Source organism: Pleurodeles waltl, chromosome 4_2, assembly GCF_031143425.1.
Source record: "Pleurodeles waltl isolate 20211129_DDA chromosome 4_2, aPleWal1.hap1.20221129, whole genome shotgun sequence".
NCBI lineage: Eukaryota > Metazoa > Chordata > Amphibia > Caudata > Salamandridae > Pleurodeles > Pleurodeles waltl.
The window spans coordinates 516,114,783-516,141,573 of NC_090443.1; the positions used below are offsets into that span (position 1 = coordinate 516,114,783).

Here is a 26,791-nt window from a genome sequence, read left to right on the forward strand (position 1 = left end):
AGCAACAGGTCTCTAGTGTGGCAGGCTGCTGGAACCAGTCAGCCTACACAGATAGTCGGTTAAAGTTTCAGGGGGCACCTCTAAGGTGCCCTCTGGGGTGTATTTTACAATAAAATGTACACTGGCATCAGTGTGCATTTATTGTGCTGAGAAGTTTGATACCAAACTTCCCAGTTTTCAGTGTAGCCATTATGGTGCTGTGGAGTTCGTGTTTGACAAATTCCCAGACCATATACTCTTATGGCTACCCTGCACTTACAATATCTAAGGTTTGGCTTAGACACTGTAGGGGCACAGTGCTCATGCACTGGTGCCCTCACCTATGGTATAGTGCACCCTGCCTTAGGGCTGTAAGGCCTGCTAGAGGGGTGACTTATCTATACTTGCATAGGCAGTGAGAGGTTGGCATGGCACCCTGAGGGGAGTGCCATGTCGACTTACTCGTTTTGTCCTCACCAGCACACATAAGCTGGCAAGCAGTGTGTCTGTGCTGAGTGAGGGGTCCCCAGGGTGGCATAAGACATGCTGCAGCCCTTAGAGACCTTCCCTGGCATCAGGGCCCTTGGTACCAGAGGTACCAGTTACAAGGGACTTACCTGGATGCCAGGGTGTGCCAATTGTGGATACAAAAGTACAGGTTAGGGAAAGAACACTGGTGCTGAGGCCTGGTTAGCAGGCCTCAGCACACTTTCAATTCAAAACATAGCATCAGCAAAGGCAAAAAAGTCAGGGGGTAACCATGCCAAGGAGGCATTTCCTTACATCTAGTCTCATTCCTTCCCCTCTAGCTGTCTTCTTCAAACCAATGACAGAAGAAGTCTACAAAATAATTGTAAACTTGAAACCTGCATCCCACATTACTGATCCCCTCCCTTCCACCCTAGTACAGAACCTATATCATATCATTTCCCCATTTTGGACCAAAATCATCAAAGCCTCACTCTCATAGGCTTCGTTCCTGACTCCCTCCAACTTGGCCAAGTCACACCCCTTCTCAAAAACTCAGGGATGAACCCAAAAAACCTCAACAACCCCAGATCCATCACCAACCTTTCGTTCCTAGCCAAAACGTTGGAGAAGTGTCTCCTACTACAACTCACAGAGGAATGGCACAGTCCTGAGATGGTTCACGCCCTATCTGCAACACAGTTCTCAACAAATAAAAATCAACAGTTGTCTCTTGAAGTCTGCACCAGTACCACAAGGTTTACCACAAGGTTCTATCCTCTCCCCAGCCCTTTTTAATCTATTATGGAACTCTAACAGTTATACTGAACCAATCTGGAATCCTATATCACCTATATGCCACCGACACACAACTCTACTACAAAATAAAATCATGCAGCATCTTAAGATACTTATCAAGATACAATCTGGGCTAAAAACACCAACCACCTTAAGCTGAACCCCCAACACGACTGAATTACTACCTCTCTCTCCAAAATACAAATGCTTACCTATCCATGGCTCAAGAGTTTGGATGCACCGGGTGGGTGGAGCCAACAAGATGGCCGGCTAGACATGCCTACTGAGAGCTTCGTCCAAGCTCCAACAATACTACAGTGATCCGATGCCCCTCGGCCTCATCAACGCCAAGACTGGTCACCCAGATGATCCCCAAGGCCTGCTGAAGTGCCCAAGGTCCCTAATAGATACCCCAAGAGTGAGAAATCACAATATTATGGCCCGGATTGCAAGGCCTAAAACGGCAGCCATTCCCGACTGCAGCCACTAAGGGAGAGGAGGAGGCGCACATACTGGGAGCCAACAGAGCATCGGGGTCAATCAGAGGAGTGAGTCAGGGCTCTGTCGTGGCCTGATCTTTGCCAGGGGGTCCCTTCCCCAAACTCCAGCCCTAAAGGTGTACTGACCCAGGGAGTGAGTTGGCGCTGGAGATGACTGAAGAGGAGGAAGGGTGGTGATGCACGGCGCCTTCCTGTCATTCTAGACATGAGGGTGATTTTGTGGGAGGCTTACAAAACTGTGTTGCAAAATTGAGCACAGAATGTTATTGCATATAAATGACAGGAAGTAACAGAAGAGATCGAAGGCCTCGAGAAGTGGCTGGTACAACTTGAAGGGAGGCCTGAGGCATCATCTGACCCTCAGGCTCTTCCAGGACTGAAGCCTTGCACAACAAGTATTGTGCACTGCACAGAACGAAACAAGAACGCAGATCTTGGCGACATAACATCGCCTCTACAATAGGCTGGCAGGCTCCTGGTATGATTGGGTCAGCGGTAAGTGGAGGCTTGTTGGGTGCAAACTACAATAGGAGACACCGGTGTCACCTATAAGACAGATGTGCAAATAGCAGGGGAATTTGCGAGATAGTATGATTTCTAAAGGGCACGTCTTCTGGCTAATGCCATAGTATTTGCTCGCTGTGAAATTCCTGACCCTTTTCGGGGATGATATTCAGCCCCTAGAGGAAAAACTCTCAATCCCCAAGATAAAAGCGGCAATAGCGAAACTAAATTCTGGTAAAACTCAAGGCCACAACGGTATCCAGACAGAATTTCTTTTTTTTAACTCTCTTCTTCTCATACCTCCTAAATTTATGAAGAAATAATCCCACGTATGCTCATTCTCTGGAAATGCTCCTAGGATTTGCAATTCACTCCCGAGGGACCTTCACTACAACACCTCCTTTTCTTGCTTCATACAGGACCTCAAATCTCTACTACTTAAGAATTCCTTCAACACATGCACAAGCTGATCTATTTTCTCCCAAAAAGCCAACTCTCATCAACAGGCTCTGTCTAGGAGGTCACTCGACTCTTTCAGTCTCAAATCTATCTCTACTGTCATTTCCTTAATGCTATATTGTTTTTTACATTTGTGTCCACCTTGACTACCATAACGCTTTTTGTCCTACACTCTCCGATTGTTTGACCCACACAATTCTCATGTACTTCCTGTAAGCGTATTTGCATAACATGTAAAGTGCTCTGATACCCTTGGGTCTAGCTAGCGCTATATAAAATTCAAATAAATAAAATATCCCCATTTCCTGTTTCTTCACTGTGCTCATTCAGATTGGGATTGTATGCCAGAATATCAATAACAAAAATAGCATCTGAATATATATTGTTGCCTAAATAGTTTCCAAAATAAGGCTCATTGAGTGTATGTTTTTCATTATTAACGTCAAAGGGTTGATATGTCAGTAAACAATATTTAGGACACAAAATGTTTGTCAGATGATATTTAGGCCACAATATTTTGGTACTATATGGGCTTTGTTAGTGCTTGTAAAACTGTGGAGCAAACATTCGCAAAGCGAATAGTACCAGTCAGCAATCTAGGAACGGTATTCGTTTTAAATAACTAACACAAAAATCATTCAAGGATTGCCATACAGGCACACACATGCCCTACAGGAGCAGCTATCTTGGGTTGAGTTTTTTTTAATCTTTATGAAAAATGCATTCTAAGATGGCTAACAATGCATGCACACATTGAGGCAGCCATCTTTCAATATATTGTTTGCAATAAAGCATCCTGAGACAAGCTGTGGCAAAGCCAATAACTACACTCCTGCATATCAAAGCCAAGACAAGTTGGCTTTGCCACACCTTGTATCAACGACGGAGGAAGAAATGGCTCTAAAATAAAATATTTTTTTAAACAATTATACGAAATGTCTTCTTACTTGTTTGCTGCCGTGAGACGAGCCATGCTTTTTCTTAGCAGATTTTTTTCTCTTCAGCTTAGGTTCCGACATTTTTTAGGAACTGTTGTAAAAGTCTGAAAATGAAATTGTACACATTTGTATTTTCATTCACAAAGAAAATGCACATTAGTACACAGGGCTGATGCACATCCATTAAGATATTGTGACAGTCTCTGGCTTTCAATAACACATAGCTTCCATCAACTTCAGTCCGGACAATGCTGCTGTACAGTGGAGGCTTCTATGAATTTAGCTTAAGGTCTTAACTGTGATTTAGATGCTGTGGAACTGTAAGCTGGTGCATCGCACTCACTATAAGAACCAAAGTGAACAGTGCATTACACAAGTTTTTAATAAATGCCTTTCTTCAGTTTCTATTGCCTTACTCCCCCCTTCCTGTAACAAATGGTCACTCACATCGCCCACTTCCTGCTTTGTTCTGCTTCGTCGCAGCAGTGTAGATGTAAGAAATATTTTTATATAGTTTTATAAAGATTTTTACTCTATGGAGTAAAATAGCCAGTAGACATGCAGCGATTTGAGACATAGCTCCCTACCCCTGAACACGGAGGCTGAGTGGGCCAGCTGTAAGCTATAGATTTCCACCTCATACTGTGGAAAAGGTTGTTCTTTCTGTGCTTTAATGATCAGAATGCATAGGAATTTTAGGTTTTACACCAGGAAGGTTTTCTATAGCATACCAGAACTCGCAAGAAGAGTTTTGGTTGCTACGGAAACCCCCTTCAAACAGGGACTGTAGCCACTTGTGCAAATGTGCGGGCACAGTACATTACTCTATGGACCATGAAAAGTGCACTCAAAAAGGGGGAAACATCGCTAGCAACGCGGTCAGTGCAACGCTATGCATTGACCACGCTGCAATTACCACGAATATGCGTTTCCTACGCATGCTTTTAGCAAGCATGTGCGTGGTAACAGCAGAGACAGCAGTCCGGGCGAAACAGGAAGGAGTAGCGACCAGAGGACAGAAAGGTAAGTGGGGCCACTTTATGGTAGTTTTTAGGACAGGGTCAGAGGGTAGAGGTAGTTTTTAGGATAGGGTGGGGAAGGTTTTAAGGTTGGGGTAGTTTTTAGGGTTTAGGGTGGGGTGCGGAGTTGGGATAGTTTGTAGGTCAGGAGGGGATGGGGTAGGTTTTGAGAACAGGGCTGCTTTTAGGGTTTAGGGCGGGGTAGTTTTTGGGACAGGACAGGGTAGGTTTTAGTGTTTAGGGCAGGGTAGGTTTTAGGACAGGGCAGCTTTTACGATTTAGGATGAGGGCGGAGGCTCAGGGGTCGGGGTAGTTTTTAGGACAGGGCCGGGTAGGGTAGGTTTTTAGGACAGGGTAAGCTTTAGGGTTTACGGTGAGGGGTGGGGGTAGTTTTTAGGACGGAGCGGTGTAGGTTTAGGACAGGGTAGGGTAGCTTTTAGGGTGGGGGCAGGGTCGGGGTTGTTTTTAGGACAGGGCAGGGTTTAGGAAGGGGACTGGGGAAGTTTTTAGGACAGGGTGGGGTCGTTTTTAAGACAGGGTAGGTTTTAGGGTTTGGGGTGGGTCGTGGGGTTGTTTTTAGGACAGGGCGGGGTAGGTTTTAGGACAGGGGAGGGTAGCTTTTAGGGTTTAAGGCAGGGAGGGGTAGTTGTAGGACAGGACAGTCCGTTTTAGGGTGGGGTAGTTGTTAGGACAAGGTGGGATTGGTTTTAGGACAGCGTAGGTTTTAGGGTTTAGGATGGGGGTCAGAGTAGTCTTTAGGACAGGGCAGGGTAGGGTAGGTTTTAGGAAAGAGCAGAGTAGCTTTTAGGGCAAAGGCAGGGGTCGGGGTAGTTTTTAGGACAGGGTAGGGTTTAGGGTTGCGGCGGAGTAGTTTTTAGGACAGGGTGGGTTAGTTTTTAGGACATGATAAGTTTTAGGATTGGGATAGTTTTTAAGACAGGGCAGGGTAGGTTGTAGGACAGGGCAGGGTAGCTTTTAAGGTGGGTAGTGTTTAGGGCAGGGTAGGTTTTAAGACGGGGCAGGGTCGGTTTTAGGACTGGGCAGGGTAGCTTTTTGGGTGTAGGGCAGAGGGAGGGGTAGTTTTAGGGCAGGGTAGATTTCAGGGCGGGGCTCAGGGTATTTTTTTAGGACAGGGCAAGGTAAGTTTCAGGACAGGGTAGATTTGAGGGTTTAGCACAGGGGAGTCGGGTAGTTTTTATGACAGGGTAGGTTTTAGGACAGGGTAAGTTTTAGGGTTTACGGTAGGGGTCAGGGTAGTTTTTAGGACAGGGTGGGGTAGGTTTTGGGACAGAGCAGAGTGGCTTTTAGGGTTTAGGGCGAAGACAGTGTTCGGGTAGTTTTTAGGACAAGGTGGGGTAGGTTTTAGGGATTAGAGTGGGGCGGGTGGAGTAGTTTTCAGGACAGCGTGGGTTATTTTTAGGACAGGGTAAATTTTAGGGTTTAGAGTTGGGGTAGGTTTTAGGACAGGGCAAGGTAGGTTTTAGGACAGGGCAGGGTAGCTTTTAGGGTTTAGGGTGGGGGGCGGGAAAGGGGGATGGTTTTTAATGCAGGGTAGCCTTTAGGACAGGGCGGGGTAGGTTTTATGACAGGGCATGGTAGGTTTTGGGGTTTAGGGCAGGGAGGAGTCATTTTACAACAAGACAGGGTAGGTTTTATGGTTTAGGGTGGTGGGTCAGGGCAGGTTTTACAACAGAGCAAAGTAGCTTTTAGGATTTAGGGTGAAAGCGGGGGTCAGGGTCGTTTTTAGGACAGGGTGGGTTAGTTTTTAGGACAGGGTAAGTTTTAGGGTTTCGGTTTGGGGTAGTTTTTAAGGACATGGCAGGGTAGGTTGTAGGACAGGGCATGGTAGCTTTTAGGGTTTAGGGTGTGGGAGGGAGGTGGGGTAGTTTTTGGGCAGGGTAGTTTTTAGGACAAGGCGGGGTAGGTTTTATGACTGGGCAGGGTAGCTTTTTTGGTTTAGGGTGTGGGAGAGGTAGTTTTCGGACAGGGCACAGTAGGTTAAGGAAGGTGGCTCAGGGTAGTTTTTAGGACAGGGTGGGGTAGGTTTTAGGACAGGGTAGATTTTAGGGTTTGGCACGGGGGTTTGGGGTCGTTTTTATGATAGGGTGGGGTAGTTGCAAGGGCAGGGCAAGTTTTAGGGTTGGGGTAGTTTTTAGGACAGGGCGGGTTAGGTCTTAGGACAGGGCATGGTAGCTTTTAGGGTTCAGAGCAGAGGGTCAGGTCGTTTTTAGGACAGGGTGGGGGTAGGTTTTAGGAAAGGGCAGGGCTGCTTTTAGAGTTTAGGGTGGGGGGGGTCGGGGTAGTTTTAGGACAGGGCGGGGTAGGTGTTAGGGTTCAGGGCCTGGGTCCGAATAGTTTTTGGGACAGGGAGAGGTAGTTTCTAGGACAGTGTAGGTCTTATGGTATAGGGCTGAGGGTCGGGTAACTTTTAGGATAGGGCGGGATAGGTTTTAGGATGGGGCAGGGTAGATTTTGGGTGGGGGCAGGGTAGGTTTTAAGACAGGGTGGGGTAGCCTTTAGGACAGGGTGGGGTAGGCTTTAGGACAGGGCAGGGTAGCTTTTAGGGTGGGGTAGTTTTTAGGACAGGGTATGGTAAGTTTTAGGGTTTAAGGCAGGGGTCAGGGTAGTTTTTAGAACAGGGTGGTGTAATTTTTAGGACAGGGTAAATTTTAGGGTTTAGGGCAGGAGATCAGGGTAGTTTTTAGGACAGGGCAGGATAGGTTTTAGGACAGGGTATGGTTTAGCTTGGGGATGGGGGGATAGGGGTAGTTTTAGGGCAAGGTAGGTTTTAGGGTAGGGGTCGGGTAGTTTTTAGAACAGGGCAGGGTAGGTTTTAGGTTTCAAGGCAGGGTGTCAGGGAAGTTTTTAGGACAGGGAGGAGTAGTTTTTAGGACAGGTTGGTTTTACAGTTTAGGGCAGGGGGCGGTTATTTTTAGGACAGGGCAGGGTAGCTTTTAGGGCTTAGGGTGAGAGACGCGGGTGGGGTAGTTTTTAGGACAGGACAGGGTAGCTTTTAGGGCGGGTGGGGGTCGGGTAGTTTTTAGGACAGGGCGGGGTAGGTTTTAGGACAAGGTAGGGTGGAGGGTTAGGGCTCAGGGTAGGGGGTGGAAGGGGCAGTTTTAAGGGTTTGGGCAGGTGTTGGGTGCGGGAGGAGGAGAATTTGCTACGCATGTTCCTTTACCAAACATGCTTTTACAACGAATTGTGTTGCAAATGCATGCGTGGTGAAGACACGGTGGTTGTAGAGATCGCGTTGTAAAGGCATGCGTCATATTCGCATGCGTTGTTCCACCATACATCAAAAAAGGTTTTTATATGCAGGATCATGTCCAGAATACCGATCATCTGCCTTACATTACGCCTTCAAAAGCACTGTGCTTAAGAAATATAGACAAATCAAGCTTCCCGTTTTATTTAACTAAAAGGTATTTAATGTAAGATTTTGTTTAAAATATTCCTGCAGTCCCAGAAGCAAATAAATATTTTGAGTGTGGTTTCTTCTTCTTCTCTGGCCTAAAAATAATCTTTATTATCAGATTCTTGTGGAAGAACGGGGGAAAGCGCCCCAACACATGCCTAAGCTGCATCAAATGTTTCTATGAAGAGAGTTTCCTATGCAGCCAAACTTTATTAAAGGATCTCCAGTCCTTATCTGACTGCCTGCAAGTGAGTGAGACCTTAACGTGGATTGTAGGCAAGTTACAATAAAAATGTTTTATATGACACAAAGGTCAACATCATGTGGTCCTCTGCATCTATTTACAGGATCTTATATGACAGCCAGAACTTAAGGAAACAGGACACGAGTCAGAGTTCTCTGAATCACCATCTTCCCGTTTTCAGTCAAAAACACATTTGGGCCATAATTCAATTATCTATGACTATCAAGGGGAGGCGACAGGAGGGGGGTGAGAATCTTCAGATTTTACAAGTATAGCTAGCACATAAAATACAAGTGCGTTTTAGCCCTGGTAAAGGCGGATTATTCCACAGTTAAAATATCATCCAGAGCCTATCTTCCAACATGTTCCAGTTCCGAAGACAACTGTAAGAGTCCCGTCTAAAAGCAATATACTATCTTGTAGAAACAGGTGCCATGGCCAACTGGGCTTCTGTATGCGTCCCCTGCTGCTTTTCTTCTCCTCAGGGTGCTTCTGAAGATTTGGGAGACGAAAGTAACCAGGATTCCGACAGCCCTGTTTTGGCTCAGGAGACCATAGCTTCTGACCCAGAGCTAATATTAAATTAAACCAAGTCTCTGAACCTGCCTTCTCTGTATTACCCTCACTTATTGTGGAGGGCTTTGAAAGCTCTTAACGTCATAGTGTGGAAGTTGAGTGTGGGGTTGCAAATACTAGGTTGGTTTAGGGATGTAGCTATTTCCGTACCAGAGTTGAGAAAACATTCCACCTTTGCTTGGTACTCTAAGCACTGAAATAATTTTGAGGACTAGTGGCTGGATAGAAATGTAGTTCCTACCTCCTCTAGCCCTGGGTTTAATAAAAGTGGATTGCAAAAGGGGCTTTATCCCTCAACCTGGTCATCACAAGAGCAGCCATGAGGGGTTTCAAAGTACTCTAGGGCAATATTCCAAAAAATGATGCCTCTTGTTAAAAGATTAAATAAACGTTTTAACGTTACAAAACAAACACTATAATCAATTTATTCCTCCATGAGACGCACCCACAGTTTTAAAGGTCTTTAAAGTAGTCTGCCTTTTGAACCCTTGGACACTTCAAGTTTCCAATGATGAACATCTAAAGTAGTCTTCCTTGAATCAATTACATGAACTAGGAGACTAGAGGAAAATAGGAGCTCTAGCGGCTTCCTTTCTTTGAGTGAGAATTTTTCTAGATAAAGTAATTTTAAAGCTTCAAACCGTATTCAAGCCTAAATACAAGATGTCCTGCAGGCCCTTTAAGCATATCACACACTGTTAGAACTTCCGTTCATCATAGACAAGGTTGCAGTTTCAACCCACAGTGGTTATTCACAGACAATACAGTACTTCTCACCTCCCCCTGCAGGAACTGTAACACTTGGCGGTGAGCCTCAAAGGCTCACCCCTTTTGTTACAGCGCCCCAGGGCATCCCAGCTAGTGGAGATGCCTGCCCCTCCGACCACTGCCCCCACTTTTGGCAGCAAGGCTGGAGAAGATAATGAGAAAAACAAGGAGGAGTCACCCACCAGTCAGGACAGCCCCTAAGGTGTCCTGAGCTGAGGTGACTCCTGCCTTCTCCATCTTGAGATTGGAGGATTCCCCCAATAGGAATAGAGAAGTGCCCCCCCTCCCCTTAGGAAGGAGGCACAAAGAGCATGTAGCCACCCTCCCGGACAGTAGCCATTGGCTACTGCCCCCAGACCTAAACACCCCCCTAAATTTTGTATTTAGGGGCGACCCTGAACTCAGGAAATCAGATTCCTGCAACCTACAACAACAAGAAGGACTGCTGACCTGAAAGCCCGCAGAGACGACAGAGACGACAACTGACTTGGCCCCAGCCCTACCGGCCTGTCTCCAGACTCATAGAACCTGCACAGCGACGCATCCGACAGGGACCAACGACCTCTGAGGACTCAGAGGACTGCCCTGACCCCAAAGGACCAAGAAACTCCTGAGAACAGCGGCACTGTTCACAAACAGCAACAACTTAGCAACTTCCAAAGAACTCTCTCTTCCCGCCAGAATCGTGAGACTTTTCACTCTGCACCCGACGCCCCCGGCTCGAGCTCCAGAGAACTAACAAACACTGCAGACAGGTCTCCCACGCAACTACGACGACGTGAGTCGACCCCCCTGCACCCCACAGCGATGCCTGCAGAGAGGATCCAGAGGCTCCCCCTGACCGCGACTGCCTGGTAACAAGGAACCCGATGCCTGGACCAAGCACTGCACCCCCAGGACCGAGAGGAACCACCTTCCAGTGCATGAGTGACCAGCAGGCGGCCCTCTTCCTAGCCCAGACAGTGTCTGACCCGAGAAGCCCCCCTGTGCCCTGCCCGCATCGCCTAAGTGACCCCCTGGGTCCCTCCACTGCTTTCAATAGCAAATCCAACGCCTACTTTGCACACTGCACCCGGCCGCCCCTCTGCCACTGAGGGTGTGTTTTGTGTGCCTGTTTGTGTCCCCCCCAGTGCTATACAAAACCCCCTTGGTCTGCTCCCCGAGGATGCAGGTACTTACATGCTAGCAGACTGAAACCAGAACACCCCTATTCTTCATAAGCGCCTATGTGTTTTGGGCCCTCCTTTGACCTCTGCATCCGACAGGCCCTGTGTTGCTGGTGAAGTGACTTTGGGGTTGGCTTGAACCCCTAATGGTGGACTGCCTATGCCCAGGAGACTGACTGTGTAAGTGCTTTACTTACCTGAGAAACCTAACCAAACCTACCTCCCCCAGGAACTGTTGATTTTTGCAGTGTCCACTTTTAAAATAGCTTATTGCCATTTTGACCTAAACTGTGTGTACTACTGTTTTAAATCAAAGTTCTCTACTTACCTGTGTGAAGTACCTTGCATTTTATGTACTTACCTCAAATCTTGAACTTGTGGTTCTAAAATAAATTAAGAAAAGATACTTTTCTATATAAAAAAAAAAACTATTGGCCTGGAGATAAGTCTTTGAGTGTGTGTTCCTCATTTATTTCCTGTGTGTGTACAACAAATGCTTAACACTACCCTCTAATAAGCCTACTGCTCGACCACATTACGACAAAATCGAGCATTAGTATTATCTAATTTTGCCGCTATCAACCTCTATGGGGAACCCTTGGACTCTGTGCACACTATCTCTCACTTTGAGACAGTATATACAGAGCCAACTTCCTACAGTATTTTTTTTTACAAATCCCCAGGATATTCATCCACCTCAATATCCACACCATTAACTTGAAGTAGAGGTGTAACACCCCCCCCCCCCAACACTGTGAAAGTGGCACATTTTTCTGCACTTATTACAATGTTTGCCCACAGCAGGACAGTTCACGTTATTACCTCAGGGGGGGCTTTGATTCACACCGATAGCATACTTTTTCTAGATACATTTTAGAAAACTTATCAAACTTATCTCTAAGTGAAATTACACTAAGAGGGTGCTCTCTTAGAACACAAATAAACATTAACGTCAAAGTTACTTACCTTCGGTAACGAAATATCTGGTAGAGACATATTCTAGTTGCAGATTCCTTACCTTAGAATTTCCCCCAGGCGTCAGACTGGATCCGGAGATTTTTCTTCGAGCAATACCCTTGCGCGTCGGTAGGTGTCATCGGTCGACTCCGCGGGCGTCGTTGGCTCTGTAGTCGCCGTGATGACGTCGGGAGTAGTATATAGATGCGGCCTTCGTGCAGTGACATCAGTTTCTTGAATGACTTTCCACACCAAAGCGCAGAGCCACTAACAATACTGAGATTGGTGCGCCAGAGCTAAGGACCTGAAAGGGGCATCCCTGTCCCTAGAAATCAGTTCGCAAGCCGGGAGGATGGGTGGGCGATGAGGAATCTGCAACTAGAATATGTCTCTATCAGATAATTTGTTACCGAATGTAAGTAACTTGTACATCTGATAGAGACTTTTAGTTGCAGATTCCTTACCTTAGAATAGATACCCAAGCAATGCCATCCTCGGTGGTGGGCTGCGAACCAAGATCATACTCGGAAGTCCTGCAGGACCGAAAGATCAAAGTAGCCGTCCCGACGGACATGACTGTCTAAACAGTAGTGTTTAGCAAACATGTGCAAGGACGCCCACGTAGCTACCTGGCAGATATCCAGGACAGGAACTCCACCTGCTAACGCAGTGAAAGCAGCAGTTGCTCTGGTGGAATGAGCACGCAAGCCCTCCGGAGGTTGCTTCTTGGCCAAAGCGTAGCACATTTTGGTGCAAAGAAGCACCCATCGAGAGATGGTATGCTTTTGCACCGCCTTCCCTTTTTTCTCACCCACATACCTAACAAAGAGTTGATCACCCCCCAAAAATCTCTGTACGATTGAGGTAGAACACCAACGCTCTTTTTGGGTTAAGACGGTGAAGTATCTCCTCCTCATGGGAAGGGTGTGGGGGTGTGTAGAAAGTAGGCAGAATGATGGACTAGTCTACATGAAAAGGTGCAACCACCTTAGGAAGGAAGGAAGCCTTAGTGCGCAACACTCCTTTGTCAGGGTGCACATACAAGTATGGAGGTTTTGAGGAAAGGGCCTGAAGCTCACTGACCCTGCGAGAAGAGGTGATAGCAACAAGAAAGACAGTTTTGAAGGTGAGGAGCCGCATTGGCTCAAAGGGAGTACACATCAAACAAGTAAGGACAAGACTGAGGTCCGACTGAGGCATGATAAATGGAGTGGAAGGAAATAAATGGGTGAGTCCTTTTAGGAATCTACTAACAATAGGAGATTTAAAAAATGAGGGCTGATTAAGTAAACTAAGGAAGGCCGAAATGGCAGATAAATACCCTTTAAGGATGCCCAAAGCAGAGCCCTGCTGGGCCAAAGATAAAATAAACAGAAGAACCTCGAATAGAGGGGCAGAAAGGGGATCAACAGATTTGTTGGTACACCATGCCACAAATTTATTCCAACGACAGGCGTATACAGTTTTGGTTGAGGGACACCTGGCTGCCAAGATAACATCGCAGGCTTCAGGTGGAAGATCAAAAGTGGTCAACTGTCGTCGCTCAATCTTCACGCATGAAGGCGGAGGTTGGACAGGTTCGAGTGAAGAACCATCCCCTGTTGCTGCGACAGAAGATCCGCCCGAAGAGGCAGTCTGAGCGGAGGATCGATGGACATGCTCAATAGCTCTGGATACTATACTCTCCGTGCCCAGTTCGGAGCCACCAAGATGACTTGTACCCGGGCGTTCCTGATCTTCTTGAGAATTCTGGGCAGAAGAGGTATAGGTGGAAAGGAGGTTGGAGTTCCACTCAAGACGAAAGGCGTCTCTGAGCGAGTGCCGCCTTGGAAACTTCAACACGCAAAACAGCTGACATTGTGCGCTCCCTGCGGAGGCTAACAGATTTAACCAAGGATTTCCCCACTGTTGAAAGAGACCTTGCGCCACCGCCGGATGGAGAAGCCATCCGTGATTGGCCGTGCATCAACGGTTGAGTTTGTCCGCTCTGGCGTTGGGGAACCCGCCAGATGTTGAACCATCAGGGTAATGCCCTGATGTTCCAGCCATGTCCAGAGGCGTAGTGCCGCCTGACAAAGGGTCCAGGACCCTACTCCACCCTGTTTGTTGCAGTACCACATGGCGGTAATATTGTACGTGAACACCTGCACCACTTTCCCTTTGAGAGAGGGAAGGAATGATTTCAAGGCAAGTTTGAGCACCTGGAGTTCCAGAAGATTGATATGGAGCCCAGACTCCACCGGAGACCAGAGCCCTCTGAACTCCGCCTCTCCCATGTGGCCACCCAAACCCAGAAGTGACGCATCTGTCACTATAGAGAGATCTGGATGGGGAAGGGAGAGGGATCTGCAGTGGACCCAATGCAGATTTGAAAGCCACTGCTGCAGGTCTTTCGCATTCCCCTCTGAGATCTGGACCATGTTGGAGAGATTCCCCCGGTGCTGCGCCCACTAGAACTTCAGGTCCCACTGCAGAGCCCATATATGCCATCTGGCATGTGTTACTAGCAGGATGCAGGAGGCCATGAGGCCCAGCAGCCTCAGAGTCAGTCTCACAGAAACCCAAGACCGAGGCCGAAAGATCGGAATCATAGTCTGAATGTCTTGGACTCACCTTTCGGGAGGATAAGCCAGAAACTGCACTGTGCCCAGAACAGCTCTGATGAAAGGGAGTGTCTGAGAGGGAGTCAGGTGTGACTTCGGCATGTTTATAGTGAACCCCAGCGTGTGGAGGAGGTTCGCCGTAGTCTGAAAGTGGGAGACTACTTCTGGGGGCAAGTCTGCCTTCAACAGCCAGTCATAGAGGTCGGGGAAGTCTGAGACCCCTAACCTGCGCAGATGAGCTGCAACCACCCCCATTACTTTCGTGAACACCCGAGGGGAGCTGGTAATGCCGAAGGGGAGCACGGTAAACTGAAAGTGCTCATGACCTACCACAAATTTAAAGTCTGTGGGCAGGCAGGATGGGGATGTGGAAATAAGCGTCCTGCAAGTCCAACGCTACCATCCAGTCTCCGGGGTCCAAGGCAGACAGAACCTGAGCCAGGGTGAGCATTTTGAATTTCTCCTTCTTGAGGAAGTAGTTTAGGTCCCGAAGGTTTAGGATAGTACATAAGCCCTTGTTCTTTTTTGCTATCAAAAAGTAGCGGGAATAACAACCACGACCTACTTCTGGCACAGGGACCTTTTCTATAGCTCCCTTGGCCAACAGCTGTGACATCCTGGCGGAGAAGCAGCAAATGATCCTCTGGAAGGTGACTGGAGGATGGAGACATGGTTGGTGGAGCAGATTCGAAAGGGAGGGAGTAGCCTTTTCGAACTATCTGCAAAACCCACCTGTTTGTGGTGATGTATTCCCAGTGGGGCAGATGATTGCGAATCCTGCCACCAACTGGACGGGAGTGAGGGGACGGACTAGGAGGGTTTGGAGACTGCAGCAGGGGCAGAGGTGGACTGGGCAGACCTCTGGTTCCCTGTCCCACAGCCACGTGGGATCCCGAGTCCCCAGCCACACAGAGGCTGAACAGCATGGGTGGCACAGTGGCTGGGTGGAGGGCGCGACAGGGAGCCCCTTCCGTGGCCATGAACGGGGCAAAAAGCGGACTGCGGGGGGCTAGGGTCAGAGGAAAGACCAAGGGACCACGCCGTAGCCCGGGAATCCTTGAATCTCTCCAAGGTCGAGTCCGCTTTGTCTCCAAAGAAACGGGAGCCATCAAAGGGCATGTCCATGAAGGACTGTTGGACATCCACAGAAAAAACAGAAGTACGCAACCAGGCGTGGCGTCTCAAGGATACCGTCGTAGCAATGGATCTGCCCAGAGAGTCGGTCGTGTCCAGCACACAACGAATCGTGAACTTTGCCACATCTCTCCCATCGTTCACAGCTTGGGAGACGATAGCACGGGCCTCCTCTGGTATCTGCGGCAGGACTTGAGCAACAGTATCCCACAAAGAGTGGGTATAGCGGCCCAAAAGGTATGCGGTGTTCACAGACCGGAGCGCGAGACTGGAGAAAGAAAATAACTTCTTGCCAAACTGTTCCAGACTTTTGGGTTCCCTGTCCGGGGGTGCAGAAGGGAATGTGCCTGAAGAAGAGGAAGCCTGGATAACAAGACTCTCAGGCGTGGGGTGTTGGGACAGGAATTTAGGGTCGTTCTGAGCGGGACGATGGTGGCGTGCGACAGTCCTATTCACAAAAGCCTCTGTGTTGGGTTTGGACCAGGTACCCAAAAGGACATTGGTGAGGGCTTCATTAAATGGCAAAAGTGGTTCTGAAGCAGAAGCACCAGGCTGAAACACCTCCATCAGGAGATTAGACCTGACTTCAACAGTGGGAAGCTCAAGACCAAGGACCTCAGCTGCCCTACTGACCACCACACCATAAGTTGCTCCCTTCGCCTTAGCCACGGTAGGAGGAGACAGCATGCCAGCATCAGGAGAAGTATCCAGACCACTGGCATTGCCCAATTCCTGAGCCCAGCCCAAAGATGGGTCATCCTGGTATTCATAAGGGTCCAGGGACATCTCCCATCCCTCCCCATATTCGTACCCATAATAAAAAGGGTCCAAATCCGGCCTGGGGTGAATAGGTCCCATCAAAGACAAAGGCAGCATCGGCCGACGCCGCTCTGACTCCGAGTCGTCGGGGATAAGAATCGGGTCGAAATCGATAGTGGGCATTACCGACGTCGGGAGCGTCAACAATCGACCCAGCGCCAGGGAAGGTCTCAAGGGTGCGACCGGTGCCGATGCGGATCTGCGTGCAGATCCGGAGGTGACCTCGGTAGGCGGAGCCAAAGCCGCCGGCGCGGAACCCAAAGGCCCCTCATCCGAACCCCTGCGGCCCGAAGGCGCCATATCGGGATCGGTCCACCCAAAGATGAGGCGCTTGGCCTCATAAAACTCTTTAATCTGGGCGGGGGTCACTCCGGCTCCGAGAAATTCAGGGAAGTGCGGAGCAGACCCAGCCGCAGGCTCCGAGGATGGAGGCCTTGTGCGTGGATGCTCCTCCTGCGTCGCGTCAGCCGAGCAATGGGGCGAAGTCGGAGAGCAATGGGATCTCTTCGACTTCTTCTTCTTACCTTGACCCAAGGATTTGGAAGAAGACGAGTGGTGATAGCTCCGCGACCAGTCTCGAGACCTTCCTCCTGATCGAGACCGGGACTTACGCGGAGTCGAGTGCCGGGCCGCCACGAGCTTTAGGGACCGCTCCCTCAACGCCTTCGGGTGAATGGCCCGGCACTCAGAGCACGATTTCAGGTCGTGGTCACGCTCGAGACACTACAGACATACCCCATGAGGATCCGTCACCGACATCATACGATGACAGTCCTCACACGGCTTGAAACCAGTCTTCGGGACATCCTCGACGCACCAAATTTCTCACAAAAACTCAACAAAACGGTTGAAGTCGGTCAAAAAGAGACCAGGGTAGCTCTTCTACGGATCAGTGCGTAGATACTACTCCAGATGTCATGACGGCGACTACGATGCCAACAATGCCTGCGGACTTGACCGGCACCACCTACCGACGCGCAAGGGTATTGCTCAAAGAAAAATCTCCAGTTCCAGTCTGACACCTGGGAGAAATTATAAGGTAAGAAATCTGCAACTAGAAGTCTCTATCAGATATGTGAACTAGTGGAATGTTCCAAAGCTACAGGTTGTCTGCAAACTAACTATACACCATTCAATGGCCTTGACAACATCAATCATTTCAGCAAGAGTGGGATCTCTGCAGCTCAACAACCGAACTTTTTCTTTTCTTAGTGTAACAATCGAAGACAAACTGATCCCTAATCGTGACAAATGAATCTCCGAAGTTGCAAGTGGAAGCTAAGAATCTTAAAACTGAAATAAATTCCTAAATGCTTTCAGCAGTAGACTGTTTCCATTTAAAGAAATTGAGTCTTTCAAGAAGCACGCTAGGTTGTTCTGAAAGTTTATTTTGTGGGCATTCCAACCATCACCTGCATCTCCAGGGGCCTACAAGACAGGTAGAACATTAAAACCCAGTTGTCCTTCTTGGCCCAAATGACTAAATAATAAGGCAGCCTCCTTTGCATGTTCATGTTTAGTGGCATCAAAGGCCACTAAATAATTATCATAAATGCAAAGATAACGGTTTCCAGCAAAACAGGAGGTTTTCCTAGATTCTGCAGAAATTATGAAGTTTGGACAGGATACTAAGTATTGGCCATGATGGTAGGAAAGAATTGCCAGAGATGTCAAAGTACAAATTCTATGTAAGAAAAACATTAAAACAGTACCTGCTGTATCAGAAAAAAGGCTAAAATAAACTGGTGATAAGCGTTAAAGGTGAGATAAGCCCTCAATCAAACTGCGTTAAACGGCTGAAAACAAATCCACGATGTTCAACTCCGATGAAAGACTAATATGACAATCAAGATTGCCATCACACACACCCAATCAAATGTGATGAGGTTGACATGTTCTGAGAAGCGTACCCAATCCAAAATGGCCATTTCATAATAGTGTAATGTGTGCACTGATGTTCAACATACAGCAAAGATGAAACCCATAGCACGGCAATTCCAGGCAGCTGAGCAGTAGGGTGCGTAAAGCACAAGCTCTCAAGCAGCAGCAATGGCTCATGGAGGGCCAAAAACAGCTGGCAAAGTGCTCCAAAAAACGGCACCTTTCAGTTTTGACAAAGAGAAGCACTCTGACGTCAGGAACCAACAGCAACATGGTGTTGAGGACATGGAAGTAGTCCCTGGAAAGTAAGGTAGCAAGAGCAACCCCCTCAGCACAACAGTGAACTCCCACAGGCTAAGGATCATTGTTGCCAAATGTGGGAATAATAGCGGACACAATAGCAATGTGCTGGGTAAGAAGCCTGCTTCCTAAAATCAAGAACTGGATGGAGGTCCTGATGTATTGTAATAATGCTATTAGTAATGATATACCTTAAATCTCCCAACCCAAAGATATATGGACCACTCTTTGCAACCAAACAGGGTACTTAATCTTTAACATACCACCTCCCTGCCTACATTATTTCAGTTAAAGGACAATAACCAGATTCAAACCTGTAGTGAATACATTGATAATGATGTTAAAACAACACATTCATGCTGTTTTTTTACATTAGTGTGGTATAAGGTTCCAAACATTAGGATGATCCTAGTTTGAAATACATAATCAACGTTTTTAATGTCTGTCATAATGTTGCTGGAAAGCATAAATCATTTTAAAATAAAGTTTTTTGTCCAGGTGCAGAACTGTATTCCTGATGCTGATACCCGAGAGAAAATAATACCAACTGCAGCACGTTGTAATTTAACGGAAACAAAGAAAAAAAATGAAATAATTAACAGAAGTTAAGGGGTGGCAGGTGCTTTACCTGACAATCAAAAAGGAGTGAAGTGTTTAGGAGGTAGCTGTTAGCAGTTAAGGACCATTGAGGAGAGCATAGCTACATCTCTGGCATGCACAGCTCTCAACGTCCTAGTCTCCAAGGCAACATAAAATCATACCTATAGAGTCTGTAAAAAGATTCTGTAAAAGGTCACACAGGAAAGAAGTACCAACTGACACCTTTTAATGAAGACTTTGGTGGAACTTTCTCTATTGCAAACACTGCATAGTCTATGATCGACTACCTTTTCTGGCAGCGATCCATTGGCACAGTCTACCTCTTGCGTTGCACTAAACAAGACACCACCATTTATTTAGGAGGCAGATAAAATAATTTTCTTCTTTAAACGTTTCCCATTTCATTTGTGAAACTGTTCAGAGTGTGGAGGCTCGGATACAGTATTGAGGCACTCTAAAAACGGTTTAGCTACCGGGGGAGCGGTGTGTGAAACACTTGGTTGCTGCTGTTGGAGCAGATATGCTAATATGAGAATATTCTAATGATTTGCGTATACATACTAATGAGAGATAATGACAATTGAAACTAATAATTGAAAATAACGTGTAATGTGCCAAATGTGCCCACGGGGAGTGGTCACCATCTGTGTTAACAGTACTAAAATAATGTGAAAATGTAAGAATTATGTATTAATAGGTCATAACTGATGATATAACCTATGTTTTATGATGCTTCGTATCCTTAACTTAGCCGAACTAGAGGCCTGGTCGGCGCTGGGCCTTGCTTGCTTAAACATGGAGACGCAATGAGCTGCCGAGTACTGAAACTGGAGAAAAGGACCTTGAACTGTACAGAAATTTCGGCACTGTACCAGCGGACAGGAGACGATCAGAACAAATTGATACAATTATGTGTAGTGTAGGCTAAATGTACTTTCCCAAGATTTGAACAATGGGAGCACTGACTAATAGACTGTGGGCAACAATTTTGTTACCTGAAGAGCCGGATGATGTTCTCATCGACGGAGGGACCAATCATATTAATGGAACCTGATGCTTGAACCAACGCAAACAAGTGGTAAACAAAAACTATAGGGTAGAGTCATAACCCCTGATAAGGTTGACCAATTAGAAATTTGTGGGACGGACTTAGAGACCCTAATAAAAAGTCATGACACGAGAAGGGAAATCAGGAGTGGAGAGGCGAAAATGATGTCAGGAGACGCTGTCCAAAGAACTTAAATTTGGCTTGTTCCCTGTGAGCCCGAGCCTTGCTAATGACTGATGACCTGAAGACGAAGACTGACTCGTTGCTGATCTATCTTGGATAGCTAGCTATAAATGTTGACTGACTAATGTGTGCTTTTTCTTTCTAGGTACCAACTGCTCTGCTTAGAATGTTTTTCTTTCTTAGTTAGATTTTTCCAAATGATTGGTTTTTGACTAAATTGTTTTTCGCATGAAGACCCACATGCTGATGCTAATCTGAGATAGGTAGGCTGACAAGGGCGACTTAAGGGTGACTGTGGACTGACTTGCATTGCTGAATTATTCAATGATTAAGATTTGCTGACTTAGATTGATGTTGTTTTGCCTATTAATAAAATCTTGCTGAATTATTGATCATGATGCTAATAAAGTTTGATTAAACATGGATTCTCAAAATAAAGGTTTTGATTAGATTTGTAAGCAATAGGGAATAAAACAAATTAACCTTATTGTGAGTGATGATATGTTCTTATTAGTCTAGGTTTTATGTTATTACATGTCTAGGTTGAATGTTTTTTGATGTTCCACTGGTTACCACTTAACTAGGATACTCTATGCGATCCAAAAGGTTCATCGACCCATACGCCTCCCCTTGTAAGTTTACTTACTAAGGAGAAGGCGCGCTAGCAGTTTTTGGTAGCAGCTTGATGGTTAGTTTCTTTAGGGAACTAGTTGGTTGGTGAGTAGTGGTTATGGTAGTAGTTTAAAGTTGAGTACAATTGTTCAAATCTTTATGAGGTTTAAATTTTGTTTTTCTAAAATGGCAATGGTAGCAAAGATGATGTTCCCTTAAGCCCAGAAATGACTTTCCCAGATCCTGGATCCCGTTGGTAAGATTGAGTATGTTCTCTGCGTATTTTGAGATAGCATGAGAGTAGTAGGTTGCGCTTGCATAGGCTTAAGCAAATTGCAGGTGAATTGTGATGTATGTGAGATAAAGTAGGGAGTCTGCGTACTCCAGTTTAGGGTTAGTTTGAGTGTGCGTACTCTACTTTTCTTTGCACCAATAACTGCAAACGTATACCTCCCACATTTAAGAGAGGGTATTTTTTCCTTTTTTTCTTCTTGCAGCATATACTTACAATAAAAAAATAAAATAAAAAAAAACATTGCACCAGCTTGCCAAGACTGAAACTACTGGCTATGCCTATGTTTGTATTTCTTGGAAGGTTTATAAGAAATATTAAGAATGGAATTGTCCCACGCTCAGTTGGGGAAGCCGCTCACTGTTGATGAACCCAGAGAGGCCATGAGGAAATTGAATTCCAATAAATCACGGGCACCTGATGGGCAACCGGAGGAATGGTACAGTGCATACAACGACCTATTATCTGAAAAATTACTGCAGATGTATCAGGAGGCATTGGACAGGGCTCTCTTCCAAAATCGGTTAGAGAGGCCGTGACAGTGGTTATTCCAAAGCCAGGAATACCTACTCTGGTTAATACGGATAAATTTGGCTTTATACTGGGCAGGCGGGCGGCACTTAATCTTGGGAGATTGCGGCATGCCCTCGCAGAAACACATCAATGTCCCAAACTCATGGCCTTGGTGTTGTTAGACACAAAAAATGCCTAGGGCACACGGTCTTGGCAGTACATATTTCAAGTTCCGAGGGCCATGAACCCTGGTCCGTCGTTTAAAACAATTGCCAAATTACTATATACTAATCCTGTCGCCAGGGTGGAAGTGAATGGGTACATACCAACAGAACTGGAGGGTGCCCCCTGTCCCCTCTGCTCTAAAAGCTGGCAGCCAAACCACTGCCCTTTCTGTTCAAGGAAGGAGCAGTGAAGTACCTTGTGACGATCTACGGAGATGATCTGCTCATGTACTTACAGTGCCCTTCGGAAGTGGTGCTGTGTTTGCTTACTATATTAGACGACTTTGGCCGCCAGTCGGTGCTGCGCATAAACGCACAGAAACTGCTGGTGTACCCCATAGAGGAACTCTCGGCGGTTCCTGCGGAGCGGCTTCACTCCCTGAGGACACCCTGGGAAACACGGGCGTTTCAGTAGCTGGGGTAATGGGGACTACCTTAGAATACACCTGGCATGAACTGAACACGCAGTTACTAATTCAGGGTATTCGGAGCTCCGTGGATTTCTGGACTTCCCTCGCATTCAGTTTCCGGAAGCACTGCGGCTGCGAGAATGATTGCCCTTTGTAGCCTCGACACGATTCCCCAGAAATATATTATGACACTCACCTTTCATACAAAAACACTCATATGGGGTAAGAAAAGGAGTTAAGATGGACACGCTAGTAGTATGTATGGAGTAGGGGACGTGGGGGAAACTATGGGTCGTATTTATGACAGCATAATTCCTGGCATAATGCCTGCAATAAGCGGGCTGGATGGTTCACCGTTGCTGCCAACACAAGCGGAAGACTTGCGGGGCTGAGCTGGGGCAGAAGGTTTGCCAAGCACCTGCTCAAGGTGCCACGTGGGCTTCGCGAGGCGCCTTGTATGGTGCGGGATATGGGGCTCCTATGGCAAAAGTACTGCAGGCGCCGGGGAAGCCGTATCCCGTCCATTGCAGATACGTCGCTGTGGTGTATACTGGATTTGGAAAGTGCCTTGGATAGCTCAGAGTGGATGTGGAGGCGCAGGTCGCCTTACGCTAGCAGACATTTAGGCGACAGAAGCCATGGCCTCTTTGAGACTGCACAAACACACGATTGTCACACGGACAGTACCTGCAATACAACGTAATTGAGGGAATAATGCGCAACATTTGGGAAAACACAGGGGGTTGGGGATCTTCCGCAATCTGCGACCCCACCTAGTGCCAGCAGCGGACTGCGGGCGAGGAATCATCACATGCTTATACAGAGCTCAACGAGAGGACACGAAACACCCACTTCAATCACGTGTGAAATGGATGCGGACTGTCCTAAAATTGCCGCATCTTGAGGGGCGGTAGTGTCCTGCTGGCGAGGCGTCATGTGGCAGACCTGGCTGAACCCGACTGCCTCGGAAGTCTTCAGGTGGATACGCGACGTGGCGGAATGGACAGCAGAGGAACTCAGAATGTCACTGTTCAGAACTGATGATAAGCTTTAAAACAATCTCGAACTGTGGAAAGCACTGGCCGTGCACTGATCTATCGCCCAGATCAACACCCCCCTTTAAAGAATGTATAATCACGCAATATTGCTTTTTATGTTTATTAAGGCCGAGGCCTGTAAGCGGGGGTTATGCATGCTGCTGTGTCTAGTATGTCCTCGCGCCAGGTCCGCTATGCAACTGAATGTTTAAACTATAATTCGCCGTCCTACGTACCTCCCATTATGAAATGACGTGCCTACTGTATTTCCAAACACAATAAAGAGACTTAAAAAAAGAAATGGCATTATATTATGCTTCCAAATACTTCTTTTGCGCGCCAGGCTTTCAGCCATAGCTTTATAAAATGATTTTGAGGAGACAGTAATGAGAGGTGTGCATTAAGGGGTAGTGATATTGCTTAATGTGAATATACAGGAATGTTAATAAACAGTTTTCAGGAATCTTTTATTCAAGCAAAGGCAAACCGAAAGCAATCGAAAGGAAGAGCAGTGATAGACTGTTCATAAAAACAATATTATACTGGTTCATGGCAGGGTTATAGATGGCACCATTAAGGAGTTTATTAGGGGTTGTGATCACTGCAGAGAGTTATTAAACAGGAATATAAATGAGGTTCTTGAGAATTGTCTGTACTGTATTTTCACATACAAGACCGTATGGAAGAGACATGTAGTTTTCTTGTCAATTCTCAGAGCAGGAACCATGGGTGTACTGGATCAAGCAATAGACAAGACTGTAGAGTTTACTTCACTCAAAAGAACCTGGAAAAAGTCATAATGGAAAAGTCGATACTGAGCTTTTGCGGTAATATAAATTAAGATGAAACAAAATGGGTAAATAGAAAAAAAAAGAAAGAAGCATTTTCTTAGTTTTTCTCTCCAGTCACATGAATATACTGATATCCAATCACAGCACTGGAACCTTTGGCAAAGCCAATAGTTCTATGTCCGGTCACCAGCCTTTTGGCTTTCTCAATGTTTGTTTTGCAATGGTTTTCACAAAACTTTGGTTATAGGGAAAGTCAATGGCACCCAAAGGAACCACTTTGTGTGTGTGCATGTACTTCAGAGAAAGGGCAGAATGCTGTCACTCCCAATTAAGTTAGCCTACGGATTAAGGGGGCTGCAGTGGACTGGAGTTAAGTAGCAACAGCCCTACTGATGAAGAGGGCTGGCAGAAAGCCCACGTAAGTATATTGTACATTTAATTTTAGTAAAACCATCACGTCTTAGCTAACAACAGACCGAAAACAACAGATTAAAGTACTCTATGTTTGATATGAAGAAATTTTCATTGGCAAAGCCAATTGGTTCTGTTTTAATGTGTTCATGCCTGCAAACACCAGTATGCACAAATGCACAGACTATTTGTGCTTCTGAACAATCAGAATCTTGTTGTGTTTTCTCTAGTGAGAAATTAGTTCTGCTAAAGATTGAGGCATTGTATGAACTACCTAGAGCAAGTCCAAATATATTTATTTGAACTATAAGCCAAGCATGATTGCCTTAACCGGCCTTTCTAGATGACAGGTATTTATTTATATATATATATATATATATATCCTTTTGCAGTGGCAGCAAAATAAATTGCAGAGCCGCAAAAAACTACAGCATACATACATAGCATGCACACATAACATGCACACATAACACACACAACAATATAAATATTTTAAAAAACCAAAACACTTTACTCTATGTCCTGCAGCACGTCCTCCTTCTGCAGCACGTCCTCGGTGTGCAAAGCCCACAACCAACTCCCTCATCCAATCAAGACACTAATTTCATGCTGCTGCTGAGCAGTATGAAAAAGGTATCTTGATTGGCTGGAGCGGGCCGGCTCCACGCTCCAAAAGGCACTGTATTCCTGTGCCTTCTCTCCAACTCAGCTGTCTAAGACAGCCGGGTCGAAGAGGTTTGAAATGCACATGTCGGTTTGGCCGTAGCAAATAAACCATCATGCACTCTTCTAACAAAGGGGCCACTCATCACTGCTGCCAATCATTGGAAGCAGCGACGCATTGGTCCTGCCCTGTCCACGCACTTTATTTGCTGGCAGAAAGAGTCAAAAATAAAATGGTAAGAAAATAATTACCATTGTATTTTTGTTGCTTTCTGCATCAGCAGTGCAGGGGGGCTACACTCATCCGCTCCCACGGAAGAAACAAGTGTTTATTTGCTATTTTATAAAACAAACGAAAACCGCCACAAAGGTAACAGAGGACTTTATAAAGGCGAAGGCATGTTTACAAAAGAAAATAATAGCAGATCTGGCACAGGCTTCAAGGAAAGAGTACTAGTAGCCCAAAATTATGTGTGGGTCAGGATATGCACCCATTAGAATGTTGTGATGTATTGCAGCATTTACCCAGCACTTTATACTGGTCTCAAATGAATCCGATTTACATCATCTTGCTGAATGTTCTTTAGGAGCGCAGGGTGAAAAGGGTGTTGGTTGTAGTTACATATAAGGAAAATGTTGGTTAATGTGCCTTTTGTTTGGAGGTGTGATGATGTCATGGCATACACTTATGAAGTGCTGAGATTTGCAAGAAATGACCCTTTGCAAATGTGGAAACTTTACATCTCTAGGAGTGTAAAATAATCAGTGAATATTATATGGAGTCGCGCAAGAGAAGCCCACATCCTGGAAGTACGATTAAACAGTAATTACTACATTGAGTGGCACACGAGTTGGAGAAGAATAATACCTAGAGTCACTGGTAAGAAACCTGAGAACACTAGATTGAGTCACCACAGAACAACAGCAGATGCATTCCCAGCAGCACTGAAAAGCCACCAGGGTATAATATATAGAGTCACACAAGAGAGATAGTAAACCACCCCGATAACTGGAAATGCTATACTAAGTCTTCCAAGGGTGACAAGCTTAATCTACTGTTGGGTTTAAAGAGATCAGGAGTACCTTATGTAGTATGACGATGACCACCAGTTGACCAATCTGAGGAAGCACTGCTAAGCAACCAATGAATAATACATGCAGCCACCTAACGGCAGCAGAAGCCCAATAATAGAGAAGACCTAGGTAAAATGTAAAGAATAAAAGGAGTTAATAAAATTTGGAGTCACCCAAGAGTGAGCAAAGTCCAACACATGAGGTAAAACTTAAGCAATCATTGAATACTATATTTAGGTGCTAAAGAGTAGGAGAAGACCAATCCTTTGGGGAAATGTTAAGCAGCCAGTTAATACTAAACTGAACCACCCAGAAACAACAATCCAACCCATGGAAGCAAGGTAAAGCAACTGCTGGATATATTACATGACATCACAGTAGACTAATATATTATACATAAAC

The 26,791-nt window shown here is 46.2% G+C and overlaps 1 protein-coding gene across 7 annotated transcripts in view; it reads right to left on the minus strand.

Moving 5' to 3' along the window:
* SWT1 (SWT1 RNA endoribonuclease homolog) overlaps positions 1-26,791 on the minus strand; it is a 793,385-nt gene that overhangs the window by 716,629 nt on the left and 49,965 nt on the right. For 5 of the 7 annotated variants that reach the window (XM_069232008.1, XM_069232009.1, XM_069232010.1 and 2 more), the window contains exon 2: positions 3,656-3,750. In XM_069232008.1, coding sequence (XP_069088109.1) covers positions 3,656-3,727 — 72 coding nt within the window. In that variant the 5' untranslated portion in view covers positions 3,728-3,750. Of the gene's footprint in view, positions 1-3,655; positions 3,751-26,398; positions 26,515-26,791 lie in introns of all 7 variants that reach the window. The other 2 variants (XM_069232012.1, XM_069232013.1) reach the window with 1 other exon arrangement.